Below are 27,683 nucleotides of genomic sequence, written 5' to 3'. Positions count from 1 at the left end.
ACAGCTCCTGACGAAGCCAGGCGCAAAGGTCCGGAAGAGCTGTGGCTGCTGTGCGGCCTCAGGGACTGGCGCTGACCTACACTGCCGAAGTGCAAGCACTGCCTCTTAATTATCACAGAACCTCTCTTCCAGGTACAAGACTTCTTGTCTTACACAAGTAATGATTAATGGCCTTCTTTTCCCCATTGCTTTCTCCCCAGACTTTGGCTACCCCTCAGACCCTGCATCCAAGTATTGTGAGTAACACACCCCTCGGTGTGTGCCCTTTCCGCCCTACGGGCCCTCTGAGGGCGGGCTGACGAGGCACCCATGAGCTTAGGGCGAGGCCGTGCGGGGAGGGCACGTTCCTGACTCTTCTCTTGGCACCAGCACGGTGGGATCCCGGCGGGGTTCCAGGAGGGACAGGCACGGATGCGCCGCTCCCGGCCAGGCCCGCCGGGGAGCCCCGCGCGCTCCCGCCAGCCCTGCGGCCGTTCCGTTCTCGCGAGGTTTCCGCCGGGCTGCGGCCGCGGCGGCTCCGAGCGCTCGGAGCGGGAGGCGGGGCCGGGGCCGGGCCGGCGGCTCCACACGCGGCTCATGGACGCTCCGCCGCTGCAGGAGTCGCCGCGCCGCGACACGGACGCTCCGCCGAACCCGCCGCCGCCGCCTTCCCCGCCGTCCGCGCTGCCGCCGCCGCTTCACCCGGCGCCGGGGAAACAGCGGGAGGAGAAGAAAACGGCGCTGAGCAAAGTGAGGGGGCGCGAGCGCGGCGCGGGGGCGGCTCCGGTGGGAGACGGGAGAGGATGGATGGAGAGGGAGGCTGCAGTGAGGAGACAGACCGAGCCTGATCGCAGGGGGTTCGTGTGTTTATAACGGGTGTTTCTTCATCTTTAGAATGGGGGTGTTCATTCCCTGGAGTATTGGCAGACCCCCAGCGTCAGCGCTGGAAATCATTTCACCTTTAATTGTGAAGTCAAGGCTGGCCGTTGCTGTGGCAAAGCAGCTTCTGTCAAGGGCAAGAGCGGATCTCTCTTCTCCGTCTTTATTCTAGCACCTTTCAAATAGCAGGCTATAACAGGTTGGCCAGGGATGTCACGGAGTGTCCCTGGCTGGAGACATTCAGAGCCCCCTGGGCATGTTCCTGTGGCACCTGCTCTAGGTGGCCCTGCCTTGGCAGGGCGTTGGACCAGAGATCCCTTCCAACCTGACAATTCTGTGAGTCCCTGAGTACTGTGACATTTGATTCATTCATGGTTTTCTTTTAATTGGAAAACTGAAGCACTGAAAATGACTGTGACTCAGGACTCAGTAAAGTTAAATTCAGATATTAAAGTACTCAGAAATTAAAACAGATTGCCTGAAGCTGGATGGCCATTTTACTGCTTTGTGTGCTGGCATCATCCAGAGGTTTCTACAGTTTCCTGGCCTTTATTATTGGGCAGTTTAGCTGGGTGTGGTGGGTTGACTCTGGGTGGCTGACCTCCAGCCAGGTGCTCTTGCACTCCTCTCAGCAAGATCCAGGAGGAAGGTGTGATGGAAAAAACAAAGTGTCATCGCAGGAAAAACTGACACAACTGAGGAAGCACCTCATGGCAGCTTCCTGCAGCTTTTTCACAAGGGAAAATGGAGAGGCAGACGCTGATAATTCCTCTCTGGTGGCCAATGACAGGATGTGAAGGAATGACATGAAACTGTCTGGGGAGGTTTAGGTTGTATATAGAAAAAGATTCTTCACCCAGAGGGTGGTTGGGCACTGGAACAGGCTCCCCGGGAACATGGCCAGCACCAAGCCTGACAGAGTTCAAAAAGCACTTGGCCAGTGCCCTCAGGCACATGCTGTGACTCTTGGGGCAGGGCCAGGAGTGGAACTTCAGTGGTCCTTGTGGGTCCCTTCTAACTCAGGATGAAGTATGGTTCTAACACGGAGAGAATTAATTTACTTAACGGCTAATTTAAAATTAGAGAAGACTGTTGAGAAAAAAGAGATTGCAACTAAAACACTTTCCCACCTCCTCTCTTCCTTCCCAGGCTCACCCTCCTCTGCCTGGAAGCACTGCAGAAGGATGAGGAATGGGGGTTGTAGACAGGACATAACAGCTCCTCTCTGCTGCTCCTTCTTCCTCACTCTCCTCCCCTCCTCTGGCATGGGGACCTGACATGGGACACAATGAGATACAATCCTTTATTAAGTGCTGCAGGAGTGGCCCTCCCACACGCTGCAGTTGTTCATGACCTGCTGCAGCATGAGTCTCCTTCATGGGCTGCAGGCCTGATAACCCTGATCCAGTGTGGGCTCCCCTGCACAGGCTGCAGGACCCTTCAGGGCATCTCCACTGGCTGGCCCATGGGGTCCCCCATGGGCTGCAGGTGGATGTCTGCTCCACTGTGGTCCTTCATGGCCTGTGGGGGAACCACATTGTGTCACCGTGATGTTGTTCAAGGGACTCTGCTTTGGCACTTGGAGCACCTCCTCCCCTCCTTCTCCTTTCCTTTTTGTCTGCAGGGCTGTCTTAAACTTTTTCACCCCTTACTCCTCTGTCTCACCCCCTGCTGTGCTACCTTTCCTGTCCATTCTTAAATGCCTTTCCAGAGTCATCACCCCTTGGCTTAAGGGGCTCAGCTGTGCCGTGGTGTGGACCCATTGGAGCTGGCTGCACTCGGTGCTGGGCCACCTCTCAGAGGCTGGCCTGAAACCCCTGCCAGGAGCAGCTGGACACAGAGACCTATTACACTAAAATACTGCTGTAACAAACTTAAAAGCTAGTTTAAGTAAATTTTTAGAGATGCTTTAAGATTTTTACGTAATCAGTATCTGTTTCTTAGGTTGATAATTAAATTGTAGTGGTTCTCAGGCTGTTTGTCAGAATTTTTAAAACAATTGCAGAAACTGAGGGAATTTGTGCCGCCTGCTTCTATAGTATTTAGATCAAATGTAAATCTCTATTTCTTTTTAAATATGCAGGTGGTTATTCGAAGGCTTCCTCCTTGTCTAACCAAGGAGCAACTGGAGGAACAGCTGCATCCTCTACCTGCCCATGATTATTTTGAGTTTTGCACTGCTGATCCCAGGTGAGGATGAGCTGTTTCTGTAGGTTTTCAGGTGCTGTAAACCTAATCAAGGTATGTGGGACATTCCAAATCACATGTTTTTGTTCTTTTTATTTTTTTTTTTTGTTGAGTTATTGTTGTGGCCTGCCTCAGAAGGTTCTTGTTACTAGATCCCTTGGGGCACATTAGTGTGAAACAACACAGAATGATCAGTATTTGCAAATAAACAATGTAGGGTTTATTGTAGAACAACTTGGTTGCAAAGGGAAACAGACATGGATCCGTTTCGGTGGTTATTATCTATAGTAATACAACATGAAAGCATTGCAATATCACACAAGGACACAAACAAGGGGAAAGAAACAAAACGGAAGAAAGAGCAAGAGTGTGAAGCAAAAAAGAAAGAAAAACAAAGTAAAAGAGCTTGAGGATCTCACCACCCCTTGGTCCTGCCATAAGACTTGGTTGCTGCACAATCTTGGATCCAGATCTGGCAGGATGAGTGGGGGAGGAAAGTCCCGACTAAGTGGTGAGGAGAAGATAGCAGAACACACCATCTCTTGGGTTTGTGTTCACCCAGGTTCAGGTGACTGCAAATCAGGTACCTCCTCAGGAGCAGGGAGCTTGATGTAAGAGTGCGGATCAGGGGACACCTTCTAAGACAGCACAGCTGCTCAGCGCTGTCCAGTCAGTTGTGCCCCATTATGTCCCATCGGAGATGAACACGCTCTGTTAACACAAGAATTCTCTGGCATTTCCCTCGGGGAGGAAGGGGAGCCCCACTGCCCAGTGGTTTGTGCAAGGAAGCACAACTTAGCATGACAAGGGGCACAGTCCTCTCCACAGGATCCAGCTCCTATCTCACAGCCCATCATTCACCCTGTGCCTTATCAGATCAGAGGTTTAGCCATTACACAACTAAAAGTTCACTTATTCCATCTCCATCAAGGACCCTGGCATCTCCACAAAAGGAGGAAGGTTTTGATTCATTGTCCTTTAACAGTTCAGTCTACTACTTGAAATATTTCTGAAAGCTGGCTGCATATGCAGAGACAATGGCATTCCTGCTCTTTTCCTTTTCTCTGGATGTTTTAAAATGGATTTTTTTTTTTTTTATATGAATAGGGCATAATGTAGTTTGAAACCCTGATGTTTCTTTTAACCTTCATTGTGGACTGTTACAGCCTGCTTAATTGGCTGTGAGCAAGATCCAGCCTGGGGCAAACAATCACAGAATGTTTTCATGAGTTCCATCTGAGTTTAGTTTCTTTGTTTACCTGCATGGATTTTTATGTGCTTCATACAGTTTTTAAAATAATCTAGTTTTAGTAATTTTTGTCTCATGCAAAAGTAAAAAAGAAGAAATATTGGTTGATTTAAATTAAATCTGAATTGCTGGTGTAGTTATGTAATTTACTCAGCATCACAGTGGTAAAATGCAATTTCCTCTGGAATAAATCAGTTTCCAGAAGAGAAACAAAACACCACGTATGCTCAATCTTCATGCGTTCTGAAAAACTGAAGTATAAGATCCATCTTGTCATATCTTAGTGTGTGATGAATCAACTCTCCACTGGCTTGAGATTCTTTCCACTGACTACAGAGGGATCCCGGCTCTATTTCTGACCGAATTTTGAAGTTAGGGGTTCTCTCGGAGTCAGTTTCACAATCAAGAAGAAATAAATGTTTGTTTAGAGAAATTATGACAGTTTCTGACCTAGGTAGTTGCACGTAAGTGCAGCAACATAATAGTAGGTGCTTCAGCTTTTCTGTTAAAACCACAAAGGATGTGAAGTGCAGAAAGAGAATTTATTCTGATTGCAAGTCTTTGTGGTGCCTTACATTGCGCTTCTGAACTTTGTCATCTCTGTTTCCAAATGGGCCTCTTTAAGGCTTCTGTCCCAGCTGTTCATTTGATAAGGGGAAAATACCAAAGGCAAACCAAAAATTTGAAGAAGAGTGTCAGTTCTCACTCTGTTTAGATCTACAAATGCCAATTCACAGTTTAAAAAAATCCAATTTTAATTTTCCAGAAAAGTTCGCATAAGAATTTAGGGAGTCAGCCTCTTTAGAAAAGACAAGGCACTGACAACAGTTGCATATACCAAGTTTCGTTTTCTTTCCTATGTGATGAAATTGGATTACCCAAAAATCTTGCCATTCACTCCTTTAATTGCATCTATGGCAGGTTACCAATGAAAGATACTGTTTTTTCTCTCAGCTATTATTTGTCATGTCATTCTCTTCTGCCTTCACAAATCTAAACTCATTAAAAAACAAAAATCCATTTTGGGTTGGATTTTTCAGCATTAAGTGTTTTGTACTTGCTCCTTTTATTTGTCATCCTGCTTTTCAAAAAAATTTTTTTTTCAGGCAAAAGGTGTATTTTTTCTGAATGGGTTTATCTTTACCAGCTTTGTATGGCTACAGGTTCTTTCAGCAAACTACACAGGTTACATGGACATTGCACTACCATTCTGCAGTGTTGGCTTGGCTGATTATTTGTCTTTTGACTGGCTTAAGATCACCTTGCCTCTTTTGTCCCCTTTGTTCAAATGCTGACACATACCCATTTATATCTATTTATGAGTCATCTCTTTACATTACCCACTCAGGAATATACAATAAACTTTTAGAAAGTAAAAGTTTAATTAAGATTTATCTCAGTCTTCTCTTACCCAGCAGAGAACATTTTTTGAGTATACAGCATTGTATTGCCACACTCTGTCATGTTATGGATAGTTCACAAGATTTCAGCAAACTCTGTGCATGTGTCTCATGTCATTCCAGCTAATGGAAATCTACAAGAAAATCTACAGGACAAGGTGGGCATGTTTTCTCTGTCTTTCACTGAATAGCTTTTTTCTAGATCCTGTACCACGTGCATAGTGGCAAGCAATCCAGAGAATTCGATGATAATAAAAATGTGAAGATGAAAGAAATGTCATGTGAGAAGGATTTGAAGAAGCTACTCAGTGAAGAGGATCTGTTTGTTGGAAAGGAAAATGGGCATAGAGATGCTTTGATGCAGAAGCAGACAAGTTTCCTTAAGAGCTGCAACATCTCAGTTTAACATGCCCTGTGTAATTACCTCACAGAAGTTTATATAAGCTCAGTCAGATTTTAGAACTTGACAGAAATTCATGCCACAAATGATAGATGTTTGAAATGGGTCAGGAGCAGTTAGACAAATACTTATTGGACTAATATTTATCTATGAAAACCTGTTAAACACAAGGTACAAGTTTGGTATTACAAGGTTCCTAGGCTGCAGATACTTGCAGTTATGAAGTGGGCGAAGAATTTGTCCATCTTCCCCTTTTTAATAAACTTTCTCTTGACATTCTTTATTAGCTGCTGTTGGTAAGGGCACTAGAAAAATATAACTGTAGCTGTTTCTACATTTTTATTTCCAAGATAATTCATCCTTGAGGACAAAACAAACAAAAATATGCATATCAGCTCCAGTTTCTCTTTTTTTTGTAATATTCATAATATCCTTGTAAGTGTATCTTTAAGTTTACAGTGTCCCATTATAAGCAAGCTATAAAACGTTTTCAAATTTCATGTGATTATTGTATTTTTCAGTTACATCCATTTCAGTAAAATTGTTTCAGAAAGTGACTTGTGTTTCGTTCATTTTTCAGATTCATCTGATTCACTGCATTACATTCATTTTCTCTTGCATATTAACATCAAAATGCAAACAAAACTGTTAATAGATTATAATAAAGACTCCACCTTCTTAACAGACTGTTCTGTACTCAGACTTCAAATATTAACTAGATTTTCCAGGTAGTCTTTTATTTTTGTTTGCTTGTAAAGGTTTCTGAAGAAACCTAAAGATTCGACTAATCACTAGTCAAGTGATTGATCTCTGGCCCTTTAGAGTTTGGGTAATCTCTCTGGACTGGCACTGAGTGCTGAGTGTCAGGAATTGTTGATAGTTTTGTGAGCTTATAAAAATAAAGAAATCTGAACAAACTGTGCTTGCATGAAAGCAGTTCAAATAGTCAGTGCCGTGCCATGTATCACAGAGAGTGATAAAACTCTTCCCAAGAGCACTCCTCCTTTTCCCTCCATAACTTCTTCCCAACTTTGTGCTCAGGATGATTGTAGGTAAACAGCAGTAACGCTGTAGGATGTAGGTTTGCACCCAGGAAGTGCAGCACTGAAGGGGCAGAGCTTTTAGTGCTTTGAGAGAGCCACCACTACTCTGTTCTGGGTGAAATAATTGACAAGCTTTGATTGACACAACTCTAGTGTTTCTGCTTTCTCTGCCAGGCAAACTGCTCATTTATAGCTGTAAAAACAAAAGACTAAGTTTATTTGAAATTGTACCAGTTCCAGCCATTATATGGATGACCACAGAAGATTACAAGGATGAAGGCCAGGGGATTTTAGCTTGACATGACAATGTCAATGAGTTGTCAATTACTGTGTGAATGGCTGGAGGAGTTGACTCTCCAAAATTTAGTTGTAGAGCTCTCTAAAAATGTAAGTATGTATTTTATAAATGCCCACCATGATTCATAAGTTGATAAGTATTTTACTAAGATGAGATTGCTGTTTTTATAGTTTATATGTTGCTGTTTAGACTGTAAATAACTATTTAAAATTGCATTCCTGTATATCAGTCTTTTTGTACAATTGTGTTAAAAGGTACTTTGTAGAAGCAGTAAGCATTTAGAATGTGTTTGTTATTAAAGTTGCTCGAAAAATAAGGGCTTAAAAAGATTATAGACTAAGTGTTATGGAAATAAATGTACCCTAAATGACTGAATACTCTTGAATGCAGAGGAAAAAAAAAAAAGAAACTGTGCTGGAATGAATAAATGTGTACACTCAGACTCATCTGGGTTATTTCCATAGAGATTGTTCCAAGTGCCGACATGTGCAGTGCATCTGTCCAAAACGTTATACATATGAAAAGCAGCATTATAGACAGCAAACATATGGCAAAATGGAACCAGCTCTCTCATGATAAAACTGAATGTCAGATCCTGAATGAAATCTGTGGTGATAGATACTTGAAAAAAGGAGGAGACAGAGAGTTCACTGGCCCTTCTGTAGGACTCAGCTGGAAGACAAAATCCTGAAGAGTAGAGAGTATTTTAGCCAGTAACTGCTGAATACTAAGTACAAAAGTCAAGCACGTGTTTCTTCCTAGGAGGGGTTGTTAGCCTCAGAGAGCCTGTAGCCCTGTGAAGCCCTGTGCATTCTTTGCTGCGTGACCACGCTGTTGAGTTCTGAATGGATAGCTAAAGACGTAACCCAGGGTGGGGAGTAGCTGCTGGAAATCAGGTGTCTGAAACCTAGAGTAAAAGTGATATATATGCAGGCCAATGCTAAGTATTTCAAATTTGCTAGGTTTAGTTGGCTTCCCACCTAGAACGTTAATTTTAGTCACTTTTTAAGGCACACTGCACACTTTGCTGGGTAAGAAGCCTAAGACGAGTTTGAAATACACAACTGGGTGGATTTTGTGCACTAAGCACTCTGATAGCTAACTCACATGCTTATGAGAACCAACTCTTGTAGAGGCTTCTTCAGAGAAGGAGCTTCTACTGGCTAAGCATTGTCACAGTTGTTTCTGCAACCTTCTACCCTGATACATAGCAACAGTAATGGACAGACAGTGCTGTGTTACTGTGCTGCGCATCAATATCCTGCTGTTCAACCATGCGTTTATATTGTGTATTTCTGCTGATGCGTGTGAAGTTCTTGGAGATGTTAGTAATGTATAGCAACAACACTAGATCCCTTACTTGCAAGGTAAATTCTAAATCTGTTTTCCAGAGTTCTGTTTATACAGACTCAGTTCTTTCTTACTAATAAGTGCTTAGTAACCATACCATGTTCCTCAGCTTTGAAATATAATCACTCTGTTTAAAGCTGAAAAAGCTAGGAAAAATATTACACTGGTGAAAAGATGATGTGGCGGAAGAGATGCCATTGATATACCAGCTAAAGGAAGCAAGGAAGGCAGCCTTTGTATTTTCATTTCTGTTTCACAATGTGTCCAACCATAAAGTTCTAAGTTCCTGCAGGAAAAGAAAATCCAGCTGTATGATGTAGCTGCTTGCTGTGCACTGAGGCAGAGAAGTGCCATGGTAATGTAGGAGTGGATGCTTGTCCAAGTAACTGTCTTTAATATACAGAAACTTCTAGTATTTTACAAAAGCTGAAGATGGAAAGAATAGTGAAGTAGTTATTTAGATACAGACTAAAGCTCAGTTCCTCAGTCTCAGATAATAATAACTAGAATGAAAAATAATGCTCCCTCAAGATTTGATGAATATTTAGCTCTTCAAGTGTAGGATCATATCAGTCTGATGTCAGGCCTCATTTAATTTAAACCTCAAAGCACATGAAACATAAAAATAGTGCTGTTGATATGACAGAAAAGGAAGTTTCCTTCTTCATGGGAGCCCCAGTTATCTGAAACTTCTTTACTGTTGTAGCCATTAGGCAGCACAGACACTTTGCTTGCAGTACAGCTATAGATTGCCACAATAAAATTCCCTCTTTTTAAAATACCTATTTTAACTCTGTGTAATTATGGAAAGCCTTATATTTTGTCATCTTTGAAATCAATGAGAAGAAATCAATCTTTTTATATCTGCTTTGCATCTTGGTGATAACTCTACAGCCATGCTATAGCATTTTTCAGCCCTGGCCATGCCTTAGCAGGCATTTTTGCGGTTACCCACTTACAGTTCATGCAATGCTTTTCCTATCCTAGAATATCAAAATATTCTGGGTATATATGGATAAAATGGCTCTTCTCCTCTTCCTTGGAAATAGTTTTTCCTCTTCAATGTGTAGAAACACTTCATAGCTGGCATTTGCAAAGCATCTAAATTGAAAAAGTCCTCTAGGTTGTTTTCATTTTTTAACTTTTCTTCTGGCTGCCGGATCAAATATAAAATTGGTGGGGTGTACGAAACCATCGGTTATTGACAGCACTGCTCTTTATGGTCTCCTCCTAACACTAAGTGGAATCCGTATTAGATGCATGTTTTAAAAAGAAAAAAATTACTTGGGAGCAGTGTTGCTTTGAGCTGCCACATGTGTGGATCCTATGATCTAATCCGTATTTTTGCTTTCTCAGTCATTGTGAAATCTGATTTTGAAAGAGCTGTGGGATTGAAATACTATTGTAGCTCTGTGTGTTTATTGTCTCCTGGTGTCAGTGGTAAGTTGGTCTGAAGACAGACCATAGGTGACAATGGAATTATAAACACAGGTATTTTACAGATATGGGCTTGTGTTAAGATTCATTGAAAAACCTGATGTAATATGTAGTCATCATTAAGTCAGTTTAAGACAAACTGACTTATATATAACAGCTGTAGGAGTTTAAAGCATGTACATGCCATGACTCACAATAACTTAGCTGATGGGTTCTAATTCATTAAATTATGTCAGTTTCATCGTGGTTGTGGTGTGCCAGGCCTGAGGTTTTTATTGGGCACATTAAATATTTGCCCATGGAGTGGATCTATGCCAATAAAATCTTGAAGAATCAGAATTATTTTAAGTACTGTTTCTTTTGCTAGAAATGCTTTGGATTTTCATAGTAGCTGTTGGTCACAACTAGACATTGCATGTACATTGATAACACATGGATATCCAATGGAGTTTATTTATTTGTGTATAATTCAGTGGATTATAGTGCCAACTATTAGGTTTTTTATTCTTTCTTAAAGGTGGAAATATATTTAAATATAGTAACAGCCTGGAAACTGCCCCTTCACTGCAATCTTTTACTTAAGCTTTTCTGTTTCAATGACACAAGACTTTTCTTAGTATGCCCAAGAAGTTCCCCAAAAGCACTGCTGTTATTCATATATCTTAAACTGGGAAATATTAAAGTTTTGATCCGTCACAATTGGAAATGCATGCTCTGCAATATAGGGGGACAAAATAAATTGGAAATATTTTTGTCAGTTCAGAATAAATTTCATGGTTGCATACAGAACTCTAATGTTCTGTTACTTTTTGTCATATACATATAATTAGATATGCATATTTAAACGTAAAGGCTGCTTAAGGTAGCAGTTTCTCAAAGAAGATGAGAATTACAATGTGATCCTTCTGGTTTTATGTTTTCCATAACCCTGAAAAGAATAATAAGTAAAAGAAAATAAAATTGTTTCTTGTTGCAGCCTTTATCCTCATCTCTACTCAAGAGCATACATTAACTTTAGAAATCCTGAGGACATCCTTCTTTTTAGAGATCGCTTTGATGGCTATGTCTTCATTGATAATAAAGGTTGGACTATTTGTAAGATATTTAATGTGTGTGTATACATATATCATTTTGATTTTTGAGCATCAATTTGATTCCTTTTTGCTAGTTATGCCATTATTTCCTCACTACGCAGTTAATGACATAAAAATATGTTAACATTTCTCACTTAAAATAAAGTGCAAAATACATTTGTCCATGCAGTCTTGATTTTCTATGTGGTGTGCATGCTTTATGTGCATTCTTGTACTTTAGGCAATGCACTATCAAGATCATACTACGAAAATTACCTTGTGCAAGTTTCACAATGCATTACAATAATAACTGAACACATTGTGGGCATGGATTTTTATATCTTCAGTGTGCCACTTACTCCTGTTTGGAAAAAGCAAGAGAAAACCTTCAACATTTTGGTTGCTCACTTTTAAGACATGTAAAGATTGAATTTTTAGGGCCTTTGCAGACAACTTGAGTTCCGAAAACAAGAATGGCAAAACAGATTGCTAGTTTTAAAATGTTTGGTCTGCAAATGTTTGCCTAACAGTAAAATAGAAGTCTGTAATGTAGGTGTGGATAAATCCAGGTCTCCTGCAGGAGTATGAAACTGCCATCAATAAGAAGTGGTTTAGCAGAACTTTAGCAGTTCCTTGCCTCATTCGGGCATACCTTCTGTAAAAACTTGCATAACTTATGTAAAATAGACATAGATTTGTGGCTCTTTTGTACAGACATTTTCTATTCTGTACACTCAGTGTAGCAGAGATCCTGTGAAAAGTAGTCCTGCCGACTTGTACTAGAAATTGATCTCTAAAGAAGCTGTCAAACTAATGAATTTCTCTTCAGCATTTCCTACCTGAGATCTTTTATTTGCTTCTAATGTCCCTCATATATTGATGATTTTTATAGAGATGGAGAACAACACATTCCTAGCAGTGTGCATTTCCCAGGTTTAAAATTCTGGGTGTTTTAAGATTAAAACCTAGAAAGAAGGTATTTTTATGATTCTGCTAAGACTTTGCCGAAATTCAGCACATTCTTCAATATTACGCTGGACTAAATCCAGAATACTCTGCAAAACTGAACTTGGACACAGTTGGCCTGTTTGACATGATTGCTTGTACAATTAAAGAGCACAGGGTTTGATCAGAAGTGCTCTCTGGTGAGGCTTGTGGCAGTATTGCATTATGAGGCTAAAACTGAAACAAGGATTAGGAGGTTCAGTACGGTTAACAAATGTTCTAGCAGGCAGAAGACAAGTTTTCTGTGAACTTGAGCAAAGTCTAATCTTTGTGGAAACCAAGTGAAATTCAAAACCCACACACAGTTCTGACTCCAGTCCAAAGAAGAAGCCAGCGTTTAAGGCACAACTCAAAGCAGAGAATCCCTGCCAGTAAAAACAAGCAGGAGTTGCACAGTCCATCATAAACAGAGAAGTTTCACACAATTTCACACAATACATGCTGAATTTTACAGCTGTGCTTCTGAAAGGAGATACTTTGTTGTTTGATTGCATATTACACATTATTTATTTATTTATTAGGCTTTTAGGCAACAAATCCTTAGAAAAGCAACTCAACAGTTTCAGATTGATTTCCCAATAGTACTTAATCACTTGTCAGACTGAGATTTGTGATAGATTTTTCTACTCAATATCTGTGAATAAAAAGGGAGCTATAAATAATAATGCAAGAATTTTATTTTGCAACAGTAATCATCCTCATTTTCACAGTCTTGTCAGCATATCCTAATAAAAGGTGATTTTTTTTGAGAATTTAAAATACCTCTACATGTAACTTTTCATTAGAAGTTTAGGAGTGAATTGTAGAAACATTTACTTTTGTTTTCACATAAGACTTCCCAACACATGTTCAAGAGTTTTGAAAATCTTGCTTGAAGGTAGGGAATGTTTCTCCCTCTCAAAAATTTAAGGATTAAATTTTTTTAAGGTTTGGAATATCCTGCAGTGGTTGAGTTTGCTCCATTCCAGAAGATTTCAAAAAAGAAGCTGAAGAAGAAAGATGCCAAAGCTGGGAGCATTGAAGACGGTAAACATCTTTTCTTGACATCACAGTGGAAAATTTGTTACGCATTGCAAAGTGTTAACATAATTTAAAAATTTTTCTTCACAGATCCAGAATATAGAAAATTTTTAGAGAATTATTGTACTGATGAAGACAAGATCTGTGCCAATCCTGAGATTCTTTTGGGAGAGATTGAGGCCAAAACAAGGGAACTCATTGGTCTGTTTTCTTGATTTTTTTTTTTATTATTGAGAATATTCAATATCTTACTTTTATATATTTATGGTATTACCTGCAAGAGCTGAACTGTTCAGTCTAACAGATTTATATTACCACAGTTAAATATTCATTTTCTAGGCGAGTAATAGCAGTAAACCTTTAAGTCTCTATGCATGAAATCGCTTGGTTTCACTTGAACTTTTGCATGCACATACACTGGCTTCAGAAATAGACCCGTAGTAATTCTGAATACCTACAGATGTATTAGAAGATGGAAGATTTATTTTTAAAATACAAAATAGCTGAATACTTAATCATTGATTCCTGATATTAGCTGCTTTTATTAAGAAACAGGAAATTATGTCTCTCTATTCTCACAGTCAAGATTCTGGAAAAGCTCTGAAAGTAAGGCAACACCTTATTTTCTGTATGCATGCAGCATGACTTCTGCAGTCCTGGGGGAAATTTTAAATGAGGTGGGCACTGAAATCTTCAGTGCTATATGCAGTTTTCAGGATGATGTGGAATTTTGATGTATCTTCAAGTGATAACTTGCAGAACACTTAGTCTTTCTCTAGGTGTGACAATTGAGTAGGAAAAAAAATATTGACCTTTGCTGTTATTTCTTTACAGTGAATAAGTGGCCACATCTTATGATTAAAACCATAGAATCCAATCATTTAGGTTGGAAACTTGCTGTTCAAGAACATCAAGTACAACCATTAAGCCAGCAGTGCCAAGTCCACCACTAAACCATGCCCCGAAATGCCACAACTTCACAACTTTTAAATACCTCCAGGGACAGCGACTCCACCATTTCCCTGGGCAGCCTGTTGCAATGCTTGACAGTCTTTTTTGAAGGAATTTTTCTTAGTATCCGATATAAACCTGCTCAGTTGCATCTTGAGGGCATTTCCCCTTTCCTGTCACATGTTACTGCTGTTTGAGAGTTGACTGGAGAAATTTGGAACTCTATTAATTTAGGGGAAGTGGAAATGGACATTTAGATAACTCTGTTATCAATAAAACTTGGTTGTTGCTGTTTTAGATAGGGAAGTCACCCAATAATTTTTATTTACCCCAAATCTTCCATTGTATTTGACAGCAGAGTAAAGGCAGTAAAAAATTTTAATGAGTTTGCAATTTACAAAAAGTTTATGGTTTCAAGAAGATTCATTAACTTAAAAATATTCTATCAATGAAGATGTTTAATTGATTAATCTTGAGAGTTGCAGATTTCTGAGTTAACAATATTAACTGAAGGCAGCTGTAAACATTAAGACTTCTAGTGTTTCATTTCTGTTAAATCAGAGGAAATCAAAGTAGTTGTTTTATTTTTCCTGCTATTCAAAGCTGTGGTCATTGCTATAAATACAAAACCAAAGATATTTTCAGGAGGTAGCATAGGTATAGCAAAATTATGTAATGGTTTCCCTGTGTCCACTATCAAAGGTGCTACTCCTACTGATGTCAATGAAGGATGTGCCCAAGACTTTGCTGGCAGAATTGAGCCTCACGTTCTCAGCATTTCTCCATGTAAAGTTACTGCAAACCAACATGTTTTATGCATCATCCAGATTCATTGGCTGATCAGTTTCCATGTGACAGAGAGATATGAAAGAGATTTTCCCTGTAGCAAGATGAAGATAAGCTCTTTTTTCTGGTTGGTTTGTAGACAGCAAGATAAAATGTAAAGTTTTGCTGACACAGCTCTTCATTTAGTAATTTATTTTCTTTTAAAGATTCTTAAACATTTTAAGAAATTGCTCTTAGGCTTGTATTTGCAATGAGACCCATAAATAAGATGAGTAAGATTCAAGTTTGATAAACATTATTTTTTTCCGCTCCTCTTTTGGTAGTACTCATCACACTGCTTCTCTCCCTTGAACTTCAAGTTATAATTTCTCATTAAACCTCTTGCACTACAGTCTTAGTCATGACTAGGTTCAAGTTCTGAACTCTCTGTGCAGCTTATCCTTTCCCCAGACATTCCAGTTACAATTTGTGATCTCTTTCAGCAGGTAAAGGTGCCCAGAGGCAGCCACTGCTCAGACAGGGGAACTTAGCTAGGAGGAGAGAGAGGCAAAATTCAGATCTGAGGGTCTGAAAGGGGGTTCTGGGTACTTAAAACTTGTCAAAAATGATGGGCAGGTGGGGAGGATGGGAAGGCATGGAAAATCTAGGGATAGAGGGAGGAAAATACCAAATGAACAATCTTTATTGGTTGTTGATTCCTACCACTGATATTTGCTAAAAAGAAAGAGTGAATCCTATCAGCCTTCCCATTCATAACTGTGTAACAAAGTTTTGTTATTAATGAATGGGTTGCCTCCCATTCATTAGATTAATTGGCCATGTCAAATTTCTTGAAAACATTTTTAATTTTTTTTTTTCTTTTTTTCTTTCAAATTTTGTCATATATTTCAGTAGGGAATGTTTTTCTGTGGTTTGACGGAGAATCCAATACATAACTAGAGCAATTTCAAGTAGTAAACATTTTCTATTCTGGGACATCTAAAACTGACAAAATTTGTTGTAACTACTCACAGCTGTAAGTACAGGCTGAATTGAAATCTGAGTTCAGTACTGACAGTCATGAATAAAGAATTTGATAAGGAACATGATAAAGAATTTGATTATATTCTCCAAGTTTTTGTAGAATTTGGGGATGGTTCAGGCAGGTGACTTGATTTAAGAGCGTGGAGACAGCTCTGTAGTAAAAAAATGACTGTGTGATCTGTGTAGACAATGACTGGGTAGACAAGACCTTTTATTAGCAACTTGGGAAGCCAGAGTTTTATTGGATGTGCTGATACTTTGCTATGTAACCTGGGACAAACTGCTTATCTCTTATTCCTCCTGTTTTCCCATGGAAAGGTAAATACCAAATGTCAGGTAAATGAAAATGTTATATGAGACTGAAAATGTTTCCTTCATGATGTACATTGAAAACTGGGATTGAAAAGTGCTATGTGAGTTTACAGTAATGTAGGCTATGTATGAACAACAATATAGATGTACAAAAGTAAAAAGTAGGAATAGATTCTGAACACATTTCTTTTTCTGTTGAAATAACCTTTCAATGAGCAAGAGAGAAAAGCCATTCTCTTGAACTTAAAGGATATGATCTTTAATTAAACATCAAATAATCAAGCAACATACTTTTGTTGAAGCAATGAAGTGTTTCTAAAGCAGAATAATGGGAATGGCTTCAAAAATACATGAAACAAATAGTTAATCTATGATTTAGCTCCCTTTTAGATAAAGCTAGAAAAAGGAGGTTAATACTACAGTAAAGAAATGAGTACATTTTAGGAGTTGAACACTATATCACAAATTTTTTGTGTTTTAGCTAGAAGAACAACACCCCTTTTGGAATATATTAAAAATAGAAAATTAGAAAAGCAGGTACGTTCAGACTTTTGCCTGAAGTTCCACATTTATGTTTCATATGGTTTTCTGTTGGACAAGTTACAATTAATTATTCTTGAACTCTTCAGAGAATACGAGAAGAGAAGAGAGAAGAACGAAGGCGGAGAGAATTGGAGAAGAAGCGTTTGCGGGAGGAAGAGAAAAGGAAGCGCAGAGAAGAAGAAAGACGTAAAAGAAAAGAAGTGGAGAAGCAAAAGAAGATTTCTGAAAAAGAAATAAGGATCAAGGTAACTGAGATCAATGAAAAAACAGTTATGCTTCTTTTGAAGTTATCCAGAAGTTCTTTGGTATCTCAATGTTTATTTATTGGACAATAGCACAGTGTGGAGACACCAAACCAGTTTTGACTGGAAGAGAAAATAATGCAGGGCTTTGACAAAGTGTTGTTTAAAAGTATGACTGATAGCCTTACCTACCATGATGTGCTGGTGCAGGTAACTCAGTTATCTTCATACAATTCTGCTGCACTCTGTGCCAGCATTACCTGACAGAATCAAATTGTTCTGTGCCAGCCTGTTGGAAGATCATTGTCAGTTTGATCCCCATATGGGACATTAATTTAAGAGTTGGACTTGATGATCCTTGTGGGCCTCTTCTAACTCAGAATATTCTGTGATTCTGTGTTTCTGTGAAACATAGCTTTAACACTTTCTGTCATTCAAATTTTCATATGGCCATGTGTGCAGAGACACATATTTATGGTTATGCTCAGAACTAATGTATTTTAAGTGTATGCTTTAGCCAAGTTATAGCAAAGTCTCGCTAATTTCAGGTTGCACTGCCTTTCAATAATCTAAATGGATTTTAATGACATCACTTAGGCGTGTGTAACTTGTACTATGAAGTCAGACCATATAAAACCATCTTATTTGCATAAGATGAAATAGATAAAACAGTTCATCTGAACCAAATTTTCTGTTATTGGAAAGGCTTTTTATTTGGTATAAGAATCTGTAGTATAAAGCAAGAACACACAGACTTGACTCAGATTTAGTGGTGATGATAAGCCACGGAACTGTGGACATCTTTCCTCATTTCTTCTTGGAAAAGAGTTTTCTTCACCTTAAGGTATAAAAATAGTAAATTCTGAAGCTGAATTACATGTTTTTATATCTGGGCATAAAAAAATTACTAGAAGTTCATAAGAAAATGGACTTAATCCTTAAAATATATTATCTAAAATTACTTGTCAAAAGAACCCCAGTGTTTATGATATATCTGTGGTGATATGATCCTGAAAGCTGTTTCTGTTTCTGAAAGAAAAGGATAATATTACCTGAGAGAAACATTATAGAAGTTTTATTATTGGAGAAGAATAACCTGTGCTCATTTCAGAAATGAAATGGTGGAATGGAAAGACTGAGATGTTCTGCCTAGAACTGATATGTTAGGGTAATAATTTGAGACAGTTGGTTCTTCTGTAAAGATTATGGCTTTAATACTATACACTGCTGAAACCCTGTGTGGGTTGCTATGAAAGGAACAGACTTCTTGAAAATCCTAATCTTCAAGGTAAAAATGTAATGACTTATTTTCTGCTAATATCACAAGGTTTTCCTCATCTGTGTTTGTGTCAGGATGTACTAAGCATCTACTTTTACTTGCCTATCTATCCCAAGTAGTTCATGTGTGACACACATTTTATATATAATATTTGAAGGAGTGAAGTATTAATCCTGCTTTCTTTGTAGTATTGTAGAGGTTCTGCTTCTTATTTTATAGGCAATGACATTGAGCTCTGTTACATGATTTCTAAGAAACCATAGACCATAATAATGTATTTATATTTCTAACTCAGAAAAGAAGAGTAGGTAAGTGCTCTGAGAAGAATAGGTAAGTGCTTTTTCCAGTGTTCTCAGCGTATTTGAAAGTGTGCAATTGAATGCCTGTTAATGACTGTCACTCCTTAGCAAATGTAAACTGCCCTTTTAAAATAACTTTAAATTTCATACTTTGTAAAATACATTCGTAGCATATAAATAAGATATCTCCAATCTTAGCAGGTTACTGATGTATTTAGTACTTGTTAAAATGTCTGTACAGTAGAGAAGAATAATTTTGCATCATAATATGAACAAATATCTCTTAGCTTCTCAAGAAGCCTGAAAAAGGAGATGAGCTGGTCAGTGAAAAGCACAAAGAAAAAGGTGAAGAAGCTGACATTGAGGAAAACAAATGGGATAAATCACCTGGATCTGGGAGCATAAAATCCAAATCTTTGGAGAGTTCACTGAAAGAACTTAAGGAAAGGTAAATAATATTTATCTTTTAGTCTTTAATTTAGGTCTTAAATGCTTTCATTGCAAGCCTTAAATATAAGTGGTGCATTGACAAGATGTTCTGTCACCAAAGAACCAATTTCATTCTGTTGTGTACAAATCTCTTCCTGTTGTTTTGGTAAAAGGTGTTTTGTAACAATTTACTCACCTGGTGGCAGTATTAGTGGATGCAATTTGTTATTGGTGAAATGCTATGAAATCGCAGATTGGAAGGATTTCTGCATGAAAATTCAAGTCATTCAAGTCATTTTGTTGTTATTTCACCTGTTCCCCATCAAGAGCTCAGGTAAGGCTGTCCTTCTATTACACGTCAAAGACTAAATTGACCACAATGCCATACTTTTCCTTCACACATGGGCTAGCTGCAATAAACACGTAAATGTGTTAGGTAAGTGGAACAATGACAAAATAGTGAAGGATTGAATGAAAGCCTTATGATACATACATGCGGTAGGCTATTTCTATCTCCCACTGCCTTTTGTGTTACATTTGCAATGGTAGGAACAAGAGGTAAAGCTCAGTTCTATTACTGCTGTAGTCTGGAAATGCCTCATGTTACAAGTGTTTCCAGCAGTTGTTTCTCATTCTTGTCCTTTGGCACGTGAGTCCCATCGCAAGCAGGATTTACCCATAAGATATATAAGATAGATAACTAAGAAAAATATGTATGTTCTGAATGTTCCTGAAAACTTCCATGTCCTGCTGAAATTGAAATTGAAAATATTCAGTAACTTTTTTGTTGATGGTCTTCAAGAAAGGAAACAGAGCAGGCTCTACAGAAACACTTGCAGGGGCAAATTGTTTGCTACTCATAGAACCTTTCAGGTTGGAATGGACCTTTAAGAACATCGAGTCCAACTGCTAACCCCACACTGCCAAACTGCCACTATAAACTGTGTCTTTAAGTGCCATATCTACATGTCTTTTAAGCACCTCCAGAGATGCTGACCCCACTACTTCCCTGACTTTTTATGGATTAAATTTTTGGTAGTGCCATGTAAATTTGTTTGCTATTGATCCTGTAAGTTTTATAAGGCATTAATGTACATTTTGCTCATGTAAAACAGAATCTGTTTGTCTGCACCGGTGCAGTAAGCATTACCTTGTGTTTCCAAGTGCTGATTTCATCTTGACTTTTAGTGGGTAGGTAGCAAGCTATGAGCTATTTCAGCTGGATTGAGATTTGAAGTTGAAACTACTTTGTCACTGACTCAGAAATTGGTAGTAAGCTGTAACTGCTGACTCTACATTCAGGAGATTGAATTGCCTGTTTGAAACCATGTCAAAGGCTTAGTAACAATAGCTTCCTGCCACAAATCAAAATCTAGTGCGTAAGTTACGTGGTCAAATGTAACTACATCAAACAGAAATGTGCTTCCATTCCCTTTACTTCCATTCATTTCTAGTTTCCCTGACCATGTAACTTTGTCTTCTACCTATGCTCTGAAATTGCTTATTCTGCCATTTCCACTCTTGCCTGCCTGTTCACTGTGACTGAATTTTAGGAATCTACTTTAACCACTCTTTGAACAGGAGTTTGTATCCCTGTTATCTGCCTGCCTTTAGACGCAGCACTTCCTCCCCAGCAGTAACAGACAAGGGGAGAGACAAGTACCAGGCAGTATTACAAGTTCAGAGGGTCTTTTTGGCTTTTTGGAAGGTTATGCCCTGTGCCTTGCTAGGACTTGGAGTTAGGTTCTGGAATAGCATATTAAACGTGAAACAAAGCAACTTACAGCCTCATACCCCTTGGGAACTAACATAGTATTTTATATAAATGTATCCATGCTACAGGTACACGATCTGTGTAATTGCGGTTGGATCAGGTGTCTGTGACAGCTGGGATGTTGCTTCCACTTGGTGAATGTGTTATGCTGACACAAGCTCAGTCTTGAAAAATGCTAAATAACCTACTCTCATTCAGGTTCTGCTCTGACTTTCAGCTCTTCCTGAGATGGGGACCCTCTTTTGACAGCCTCACTAATGCCCAAGTTCATGACAGATGCTAACAATTTTCACATTTCTGTTACATGGGGAAAAAAGTTATATATAGAGATACACTTTTATTTGTATTAAATAATTCTAAATGAGAAGCATATCACTATTTAATCACTACACCATTAAAAAACATCTCCATTCTCTCTGATTCTATCTGCATTTTCCCAAATTATCCAGATTATCCCAGATTATCAATGAGCAGATTATCAAAAGTAACTTGCTATTTTAATTTTAAGTATTTATGCATATGTAATAAAAAGAAACTGCCTGTCTTTGTTCTTGTTGAAGTTCAATCTATTTTGTAATCTTTCTTCATTATTTGCAGTTTGGCCATATGAGGGAAAAATGCATTTGCTGAACTGGAACAATGAAGTGAATAAGAGAGCTGAGAATTTTATTAGACAGGCAGCAAAATGTTGCCAGTGGTCTTAATAATATAAACCATTTACAGCATAGCAGAAATTAAGTATCATGTTGTGGTAAGGTAATGGCCTTTGCCAAAATGAAATGTACAAAGGCAGGCTAGGTTACTTGGAGACACAATAAATAAAAGCCTGGAACATATGTATTTATTTTCACAAATGTCTTTTTCAAGTTATGATGTCAGTAAATAATTTACAAGTTGATACATGATACCTGCACAATTCCTTCAGATCCTGAATGTTCCTGTTCAAGGGAATACTTGCATGCATGACTCACCTCAACAGCAGGCTACAAGAGCTAATAGTGCAGTATGTGTTTATGTGGAGGGTATTGGGGAACTATTGATAGGATTTCAAAGAGGGATAAAAGGTGAAGAATGGGCCTTCCACAACAGTTGCACAAAAGCTTGGTAAAGCTTTCTCTGCCATTCTGAACTGAATGCATGGTCAAGGGCTGGACATACATGGGTGAAACATTCAGCATAAAACCCCTTTGTAATGAGAAGAAAACAGCCTTGCCGTATTACTTATCTACATACTTCTGAAGTCAAAGGAAGGCTTTGACTTGTATCTTTCTGTAGCTCCTTTTTTACTGTTAATTGCTTGGATTTTCTTTCTTTTTATACATACTCATAGGTCACAAAATGATAGTGACAAAGAGCAAAGAGATTTGGAGAGAAGATTTCGAGAAAAAGAACCTGAAAGACAAAGGTATCGATTGGATGATGGCAGAAAGCATAGAACTCACTATGAGTTTGACAAGTTTATGAGAAGGAATGAAGAAGAGCTGAAATGGGGGAAAGGATACAACCAAGACAGAGGAAAGAAAGGGAACTACAACTACAGCTTCACTGTGGAGGCAGTAGACAAACTGGGTAAAGAGGACAAGTGTGATGACATGGCATCCAAAAAGGAGCGCATAAGAAATAAGGTTCTTTTATTCATTTAGGATAATCTTTCATTAGTTAAATGTGATTCAAGATCACAGGTTTTAACTTCTGCGAATTCAGCATAAAGATGCTTTTTCAAAAGAATTCTTTATCTCATTTTCAGTAAAACTGAGATTTCTTTCTGGGTTGTTGTCAAAGGACACATCAATTAAAATAAGGCTACAGGCTCATTCATATTTACAATATATAGAAGACTTTCTGTCTTCATTTCAACCCTGTCATTTTAAGAATACTATTCTTGGAAGCCTTACATTTTATAAGTGTATTAAAATCGTTACACTTCTGATCTGTAATGAAAAAACTGTGGCATGTTAGTCTTTTAAAAATGTACCTCCATTACTCTCATAAAATAATTATATTATGGATTTGTCAGGCATTGCTTGATAGAGCAACAATAAAGACTTAAATAAATATCTAATTCAGAGAGCATAAATGTATGGATTCTTCAGTATTGCATACCTGCCAGTATGAAAAGGCTGCCATTTCATCAGGATAAATTTATCTTCATAGCTGTTGTCAGGAAAAGAGCAGATGCAAAACCAATGTGAGCTGGGCCTGTATCAGGGTGTGTAGTAGAGCTGTCCCTTATTGTCTCCCAGAGATATGGGTATTGTTTTTCTCAGGCTGGCTGATTTTACAGATGTCTTTTCTGAGTCTTTTCAGGATGTGGCTCCTTGTCAGCCCAGTTCTCTCTCTCTCTCTCCCTCTCTCTGTCGTGATCCTAGATTTTCCACAAAAGATGAGCAAAACACTGTTAACATAGAATTTATTCTTCATATGAAACTCTTCTTTCAAAGCAAGTGCCTGATCTGTACTGTGGGCTAAGGCTGACTGGTCACATGCAGAGTGAGTCTGCATGGAGTGTGCAGGGAACAAGTTCAGGTGGACTCACTGTGCATGTCAAGGAAGTCATCTTGTGCAAACATAGAAAGCCTGATGTGCCCAAGGAATTTTTTTGCAGAAGTCAGCTGGGCAGGATGGCTAAGATTTATCTGCAGTTACACATTAGCCACTTTCCTCATTGGTGGCTCTACATTTTTCTCTATAACAGTCAGAAAAATGGCTAGTTCAGTAACAGGAAGATGGGAAAAAATATTTTTCTTCTCACTCTTGCCATGCTTTTCTTGAAATCTGTTAAATTAATCTCCAACCTTGGAACTGGCTCAGTTTTACAACTTAGGTATAATGTTGACAATGCCAACACAAATTTTTAGTCAGAGATGGAACCTCTTTCTGAAGTTTGTGGGAATTAATTAGAAAATGGAAAATTTCCAGTGTAAGTAACGTGATAGCTTTTATGCAAACTACAGGCTAGAGAGGCTGTGGTAGGAAAAGTCATTTGGACCCTTTTCATAAACTTTCTAATAAACTGTCTACTTGTCAGAGGATCTACTTTTATGCAGCTATTTGGGATATAGAAAGGTGTGTTAGGCATTTCATAGAATGATCTAGTCATAAGGCTCAGTAGCAAATCTTGACATCTGGTCTAAAGAGAAGGAGAAAAAAAGTGAATGAAAAAAAGACAAGTGGGTCAAAAAGTATGGAGGAAAAAGAAAAGAGGAAATGCATACTGAGAATAAGAAAAAAGAATAAAAGAACAAAAATCCAGAATTACTTCAAATTATGAAGGCAATTGAAAATTGGTATAGTTTGATGTAGGACAATTTCAGTGCACTGCCACTGTCTTTAAGTAGGCGACTGTCTGCTAAGCTTAACAAAAGATTGATCAAAAAGCTCAGTGAGCTTTTGGTTGCTTCATAACATTATATGAAAGTAAAATACCCTTACCAGGAAAAGACTTCTTAAGCAGAGTTTCTAACTGGTGTGTTTTACTAATAAAATTTCAAAAATAAAGAGTGCTATGAAGAGCTCCAGAGCATCACCATTTGCAGGCTTGAGGTGTCTTTTCTGTGTAAACTGGCTCCTTCTTCCATTTTCTCAGGATCAGAGCAGCATGTCTATGATTGGGTGGCTCACAGAGCCTGCACATGCTCAAATTGTACTTACTTTATTTATTATCGGTGGATGAATTCCCCTGCTCTCATACTCAGTATGGAAGGCAAGATGAAGTGGAGCAATAACTGCAATTTTATTTTGATCTGTATAATTCAAATGTGCATTGCATGTTTAAACTCTGGTAATGATTGGGTAATGATTAATGATCAGTTGAGGATAATTTTCTGGCTGTTACCTGCTGGTCTGTCTTGGATTTTTATGCTTATATGTAATATTTGACATTCATCTGCAGAGTTGCAAGCACACAGGCAATTGTTGTTCTTAGCTGATATTAGTGAAGGTAGCAACATTTCTTTTGTTTTACTTGTAATACCATGTTTGATAATTTTCTGCAATATTTCTTCTTGTTTATTTCAAATGTATCATAGGATCTTTAATTTTTACAGCATTTTTCATTTATTCAAAATGTTTGGCTCCCAAGAATAGTGTTACAAACAACACATATTGGATACTAGATATTGAATACCCAGTCAATTTTCATTACATCCTATTTTTTTTCCTGGTTCTTATGAACTGTAAAGTAATTTAACACAATATCTACTTTCTTTGTAAAGATTCAAAACTTTGAAATTCCACATATGTGTCCCACATGGGTTTCTCAGAGTGTTAACCATTATCTCCTTTCTTCTAGGATCGTCCAGCCATGCAGTTGTACCAGCCAGGAGCTCGCATCCGAACCCATATGGGACCTACAAGTAAAACCTATGACTGCAGTGGGAAATCCTTTGAAGATGCTCTTGATAAAAAGTATGAGGCAGATAATTCAACTGGAGCTAGTTCTGAAAAGACTGAAGAAGCAGAATAAAACAATCTGGGGGAAAAGGCTTGTGAAAAGGAATGAATTTAAGATTCGGCATCATCACAAAAAAATCCATTTCACACCTCCACAGGCAATTGCATCAACAAAATAATAATAGCTCTGCCTCTTATTTTCTGTAAAATAAAGGGAAGAGTGACTGGAGATATATAAAACATCTTACAGCAAATGAATATTGTTGCTTTTTTACAAAAAGCAGCTCAAGCACTCTTCGCTTAATTTAAAAGCAGTTCAAATATTTTATTAGATTTACCTTGAAATAGAAGACCCTTTTAACAATTTTAAGGGAATATTTATAAAAGACTTTAAGGAGGCTGTGTCATCTTTTTGAGTCTAAAGAAATGAAATGGAAATTTGTAGCAGTTTGAAATCTGAGGCTCTGTACATGTATTTGGTGCATGACTTGAGGGTCCACAGGACCCCTTCCTACAAATGGCAGGGGCAGGGGCTGCTGCAGTATGTTACAATCAGACTCAGTGGGACCAGCCCTGGGCCAAAGCTCTGGAGCCAGTGGTGTTTGCAGGATGAGGCCCACAGTTTGCACAGTTGTGAGGAATGTCCAGTGGTATCTGTACCTCATGGTGTTTATGTTGGTTTTCAATTAACCATAGTGCCAGATAAGTGTTAGTAAAACTACAAGTATGTTTTTGCAGAGTTTGTCATTTTCTGAGCCACTTTTGCCTTTTATGTTTTAATAGATTCCTTGCGCTTAAAACAGGACACAGCTAACGCAAAAATCAGCACATTAACAATAAATCTGGTTTTAATTAATTAGCTGGTTTTTACTGTTCTGATACTGACTTTTGGACAAAAAAAAAGTGGTTGTACAGTGCTGACTTTTTATATGCTAATGTTTCATATAAGTTGCAGTAACAGGATTTGGGAAATATAAGATACAGGAACATTCTGCAGTTTTATTTGTTAAAAAATTAAACACACATGAATGTCAATTGCAAGGTACCAATTTTGTAAGATCTAGGCCAAATTCTGCCTTCTAAGGCAGATGTGTGTGGTGTGTGTGTGTGTGTGTGTGTGTGTGTGTGTGTGTGTGTGTGTGTGTGTTTTCTGTTGGTTTCAACCATAGATGTGTGTTTATGAAAGGGCAGAATATGTAAATTTATCTTTCATGGCTGAAAATTTCTCAGTTGTCTAAAACTGAGACCTGCTTTGTCTCAATGTCTGAAGTTAAATGGTAAGATACTAATTTATTTTTACATCCTCTCTGAACATTTTATTATTAAGCATAACATCTAATTGTCCTAGACTGAAAATTATTTATTGTATTTTACCAGATATTAAGCATTAAATGGAATAAAAGCAAAAAAGATTTTGAGATGTGATACTGTGGTATTTTTTTCATCTATTACTCCAGAAAAAAAATAAGTAAGATGCTATTATACTGCTTTATGCTTCAGAAGCAGATAAAAATACAGTTGAGAACAATTTTAGTATCAGGCTACATAAGTCAGCTGCCAACTAAAATTACTTCAATATTAAGTAAAACTGCTGCTAAAGAATCATCTGAATTTAGCTCCATCTAAAGTTTATCTCATTTGCCAAGATTATCCTGACTGCAAGAGAAAGGATTTTGTTTTGGTGTCCTGGCTGAGCACTGGGAGGGCAGGCTTTCCCCTCAGTGAAAAATCCTGGCTTGATCCAAAGAAACTCGTCAGGAAAATTCTGCAGTAGAGCTGGGCTGAGCTGGGATCTTCACCAGATGAGAGTCTGCTCAAAAGCATTTCCCACCTTTTGGATGCCCTGTGGTGACTGGAGCAGGGGTGTGTTTCAGCTGTGAGAAGAACCAGCAGGACACAGAGGAGCTGGGATTTTGCACATGCTCACAATTCGAGTTTGGTATCTTTTGGCTTTTGGGCTTCTCCTCCACCTGCATCCTTGGTTATAAGCACCTCTTGATAGCGTTATGGAGAACTAGCTATACACAGTTATTTAGCAGTATTTTTCCACTTGGAACTTCTAATTCAAACCTCATCTCAGTAAAAACTGTCAGAGCTTAAACACTTGTGTCCGTCAAATCTAGCTGGAGATTCAGGTCAAGACAGAAATTCCTGCAGCCATGTGACAAATTGTTGTGTTCTTGTAAATGCAGCCTCCTGCCCATAGGGGCAGAGAGCCTGTCCTTTGATTCAATATTCACATGGAAGGAATATTCAGGACATTCAAATTTGGATGTGGAGAGTGCAGTAGTCAGCATCTGCACACAGCTGCAGCCTGAGCTGCATCCCAAGGA

At 38.5% G+C, this 27,683-nt stretch overlaps 1 protein-coding gene across 4 annotated transcripts; it reads left to right on the top strand.

The window, feature by feature from the left end:
* The first annotated feature begins 388 nt into the window (after positions 1-388).
* On the top strand, positions 389-26,767 carry UPF3A (UPF3A regulator of nonsense mediated mRNA decay). Of its 4 annotated transcripts, none has more exons than XM_056515982.1 (10): positions 389-729; positions 2,942-3,048; positions 11,199-11,305; positions 13,228-13,326; positions 13,411-13,521; positions 16,874-16,929; positions 17,022-17,180; positions 19,043-19,203; positions 22,289-22,527; positions 25,250-26,767. In XM_056515982.1, exons 1-10 carry the CDS (start codon positions 412-414, stop codon positions 25,315-25,317), a joined length of 1,425 nt encoding a protein of 474 aa, XP_056371957.1. In that variant the 5' UTR covers positions 389-411; the 3' UTR covers positions 25,318-26,767. The 4 variants fall into 4 exon arrangements, with proteins under 4 accessions (XP_056371957.1, XP_056371829.1, XP_056371906.1 ...); XM_056515854.1 differs by having other exon boundaries at positions 22,289-22,583; XM_056515931.1 differs by having other exon boundaries at positions 22,289-22,363; positions 25,250-26,765.
* The last annotated feature ends 916 nt before the right edge of the window (positions 26,768-27,683 follow it).

This window comes from Oenanthe melanoleuca, chromosome 1 (assembly GCF_029582105.1).
Source record: "Oenanthe melanoleuca isolate GR-GAL-2019-014 chromosome 1, OMel1.0, whole genome shotgun sequence".
Taxonomy (NCBI): Eukaryota; Metazoa; Chordata; class Aves; order Passeriformes; family Muscicapidae; genus Oenanthe; species Oenanthe melanoleuca.
The sequence above is the reverse complement of the archived record's forward strand: the minus strand, read 5'-3'. Positions and strand labels throughout refer to the sequence as shown.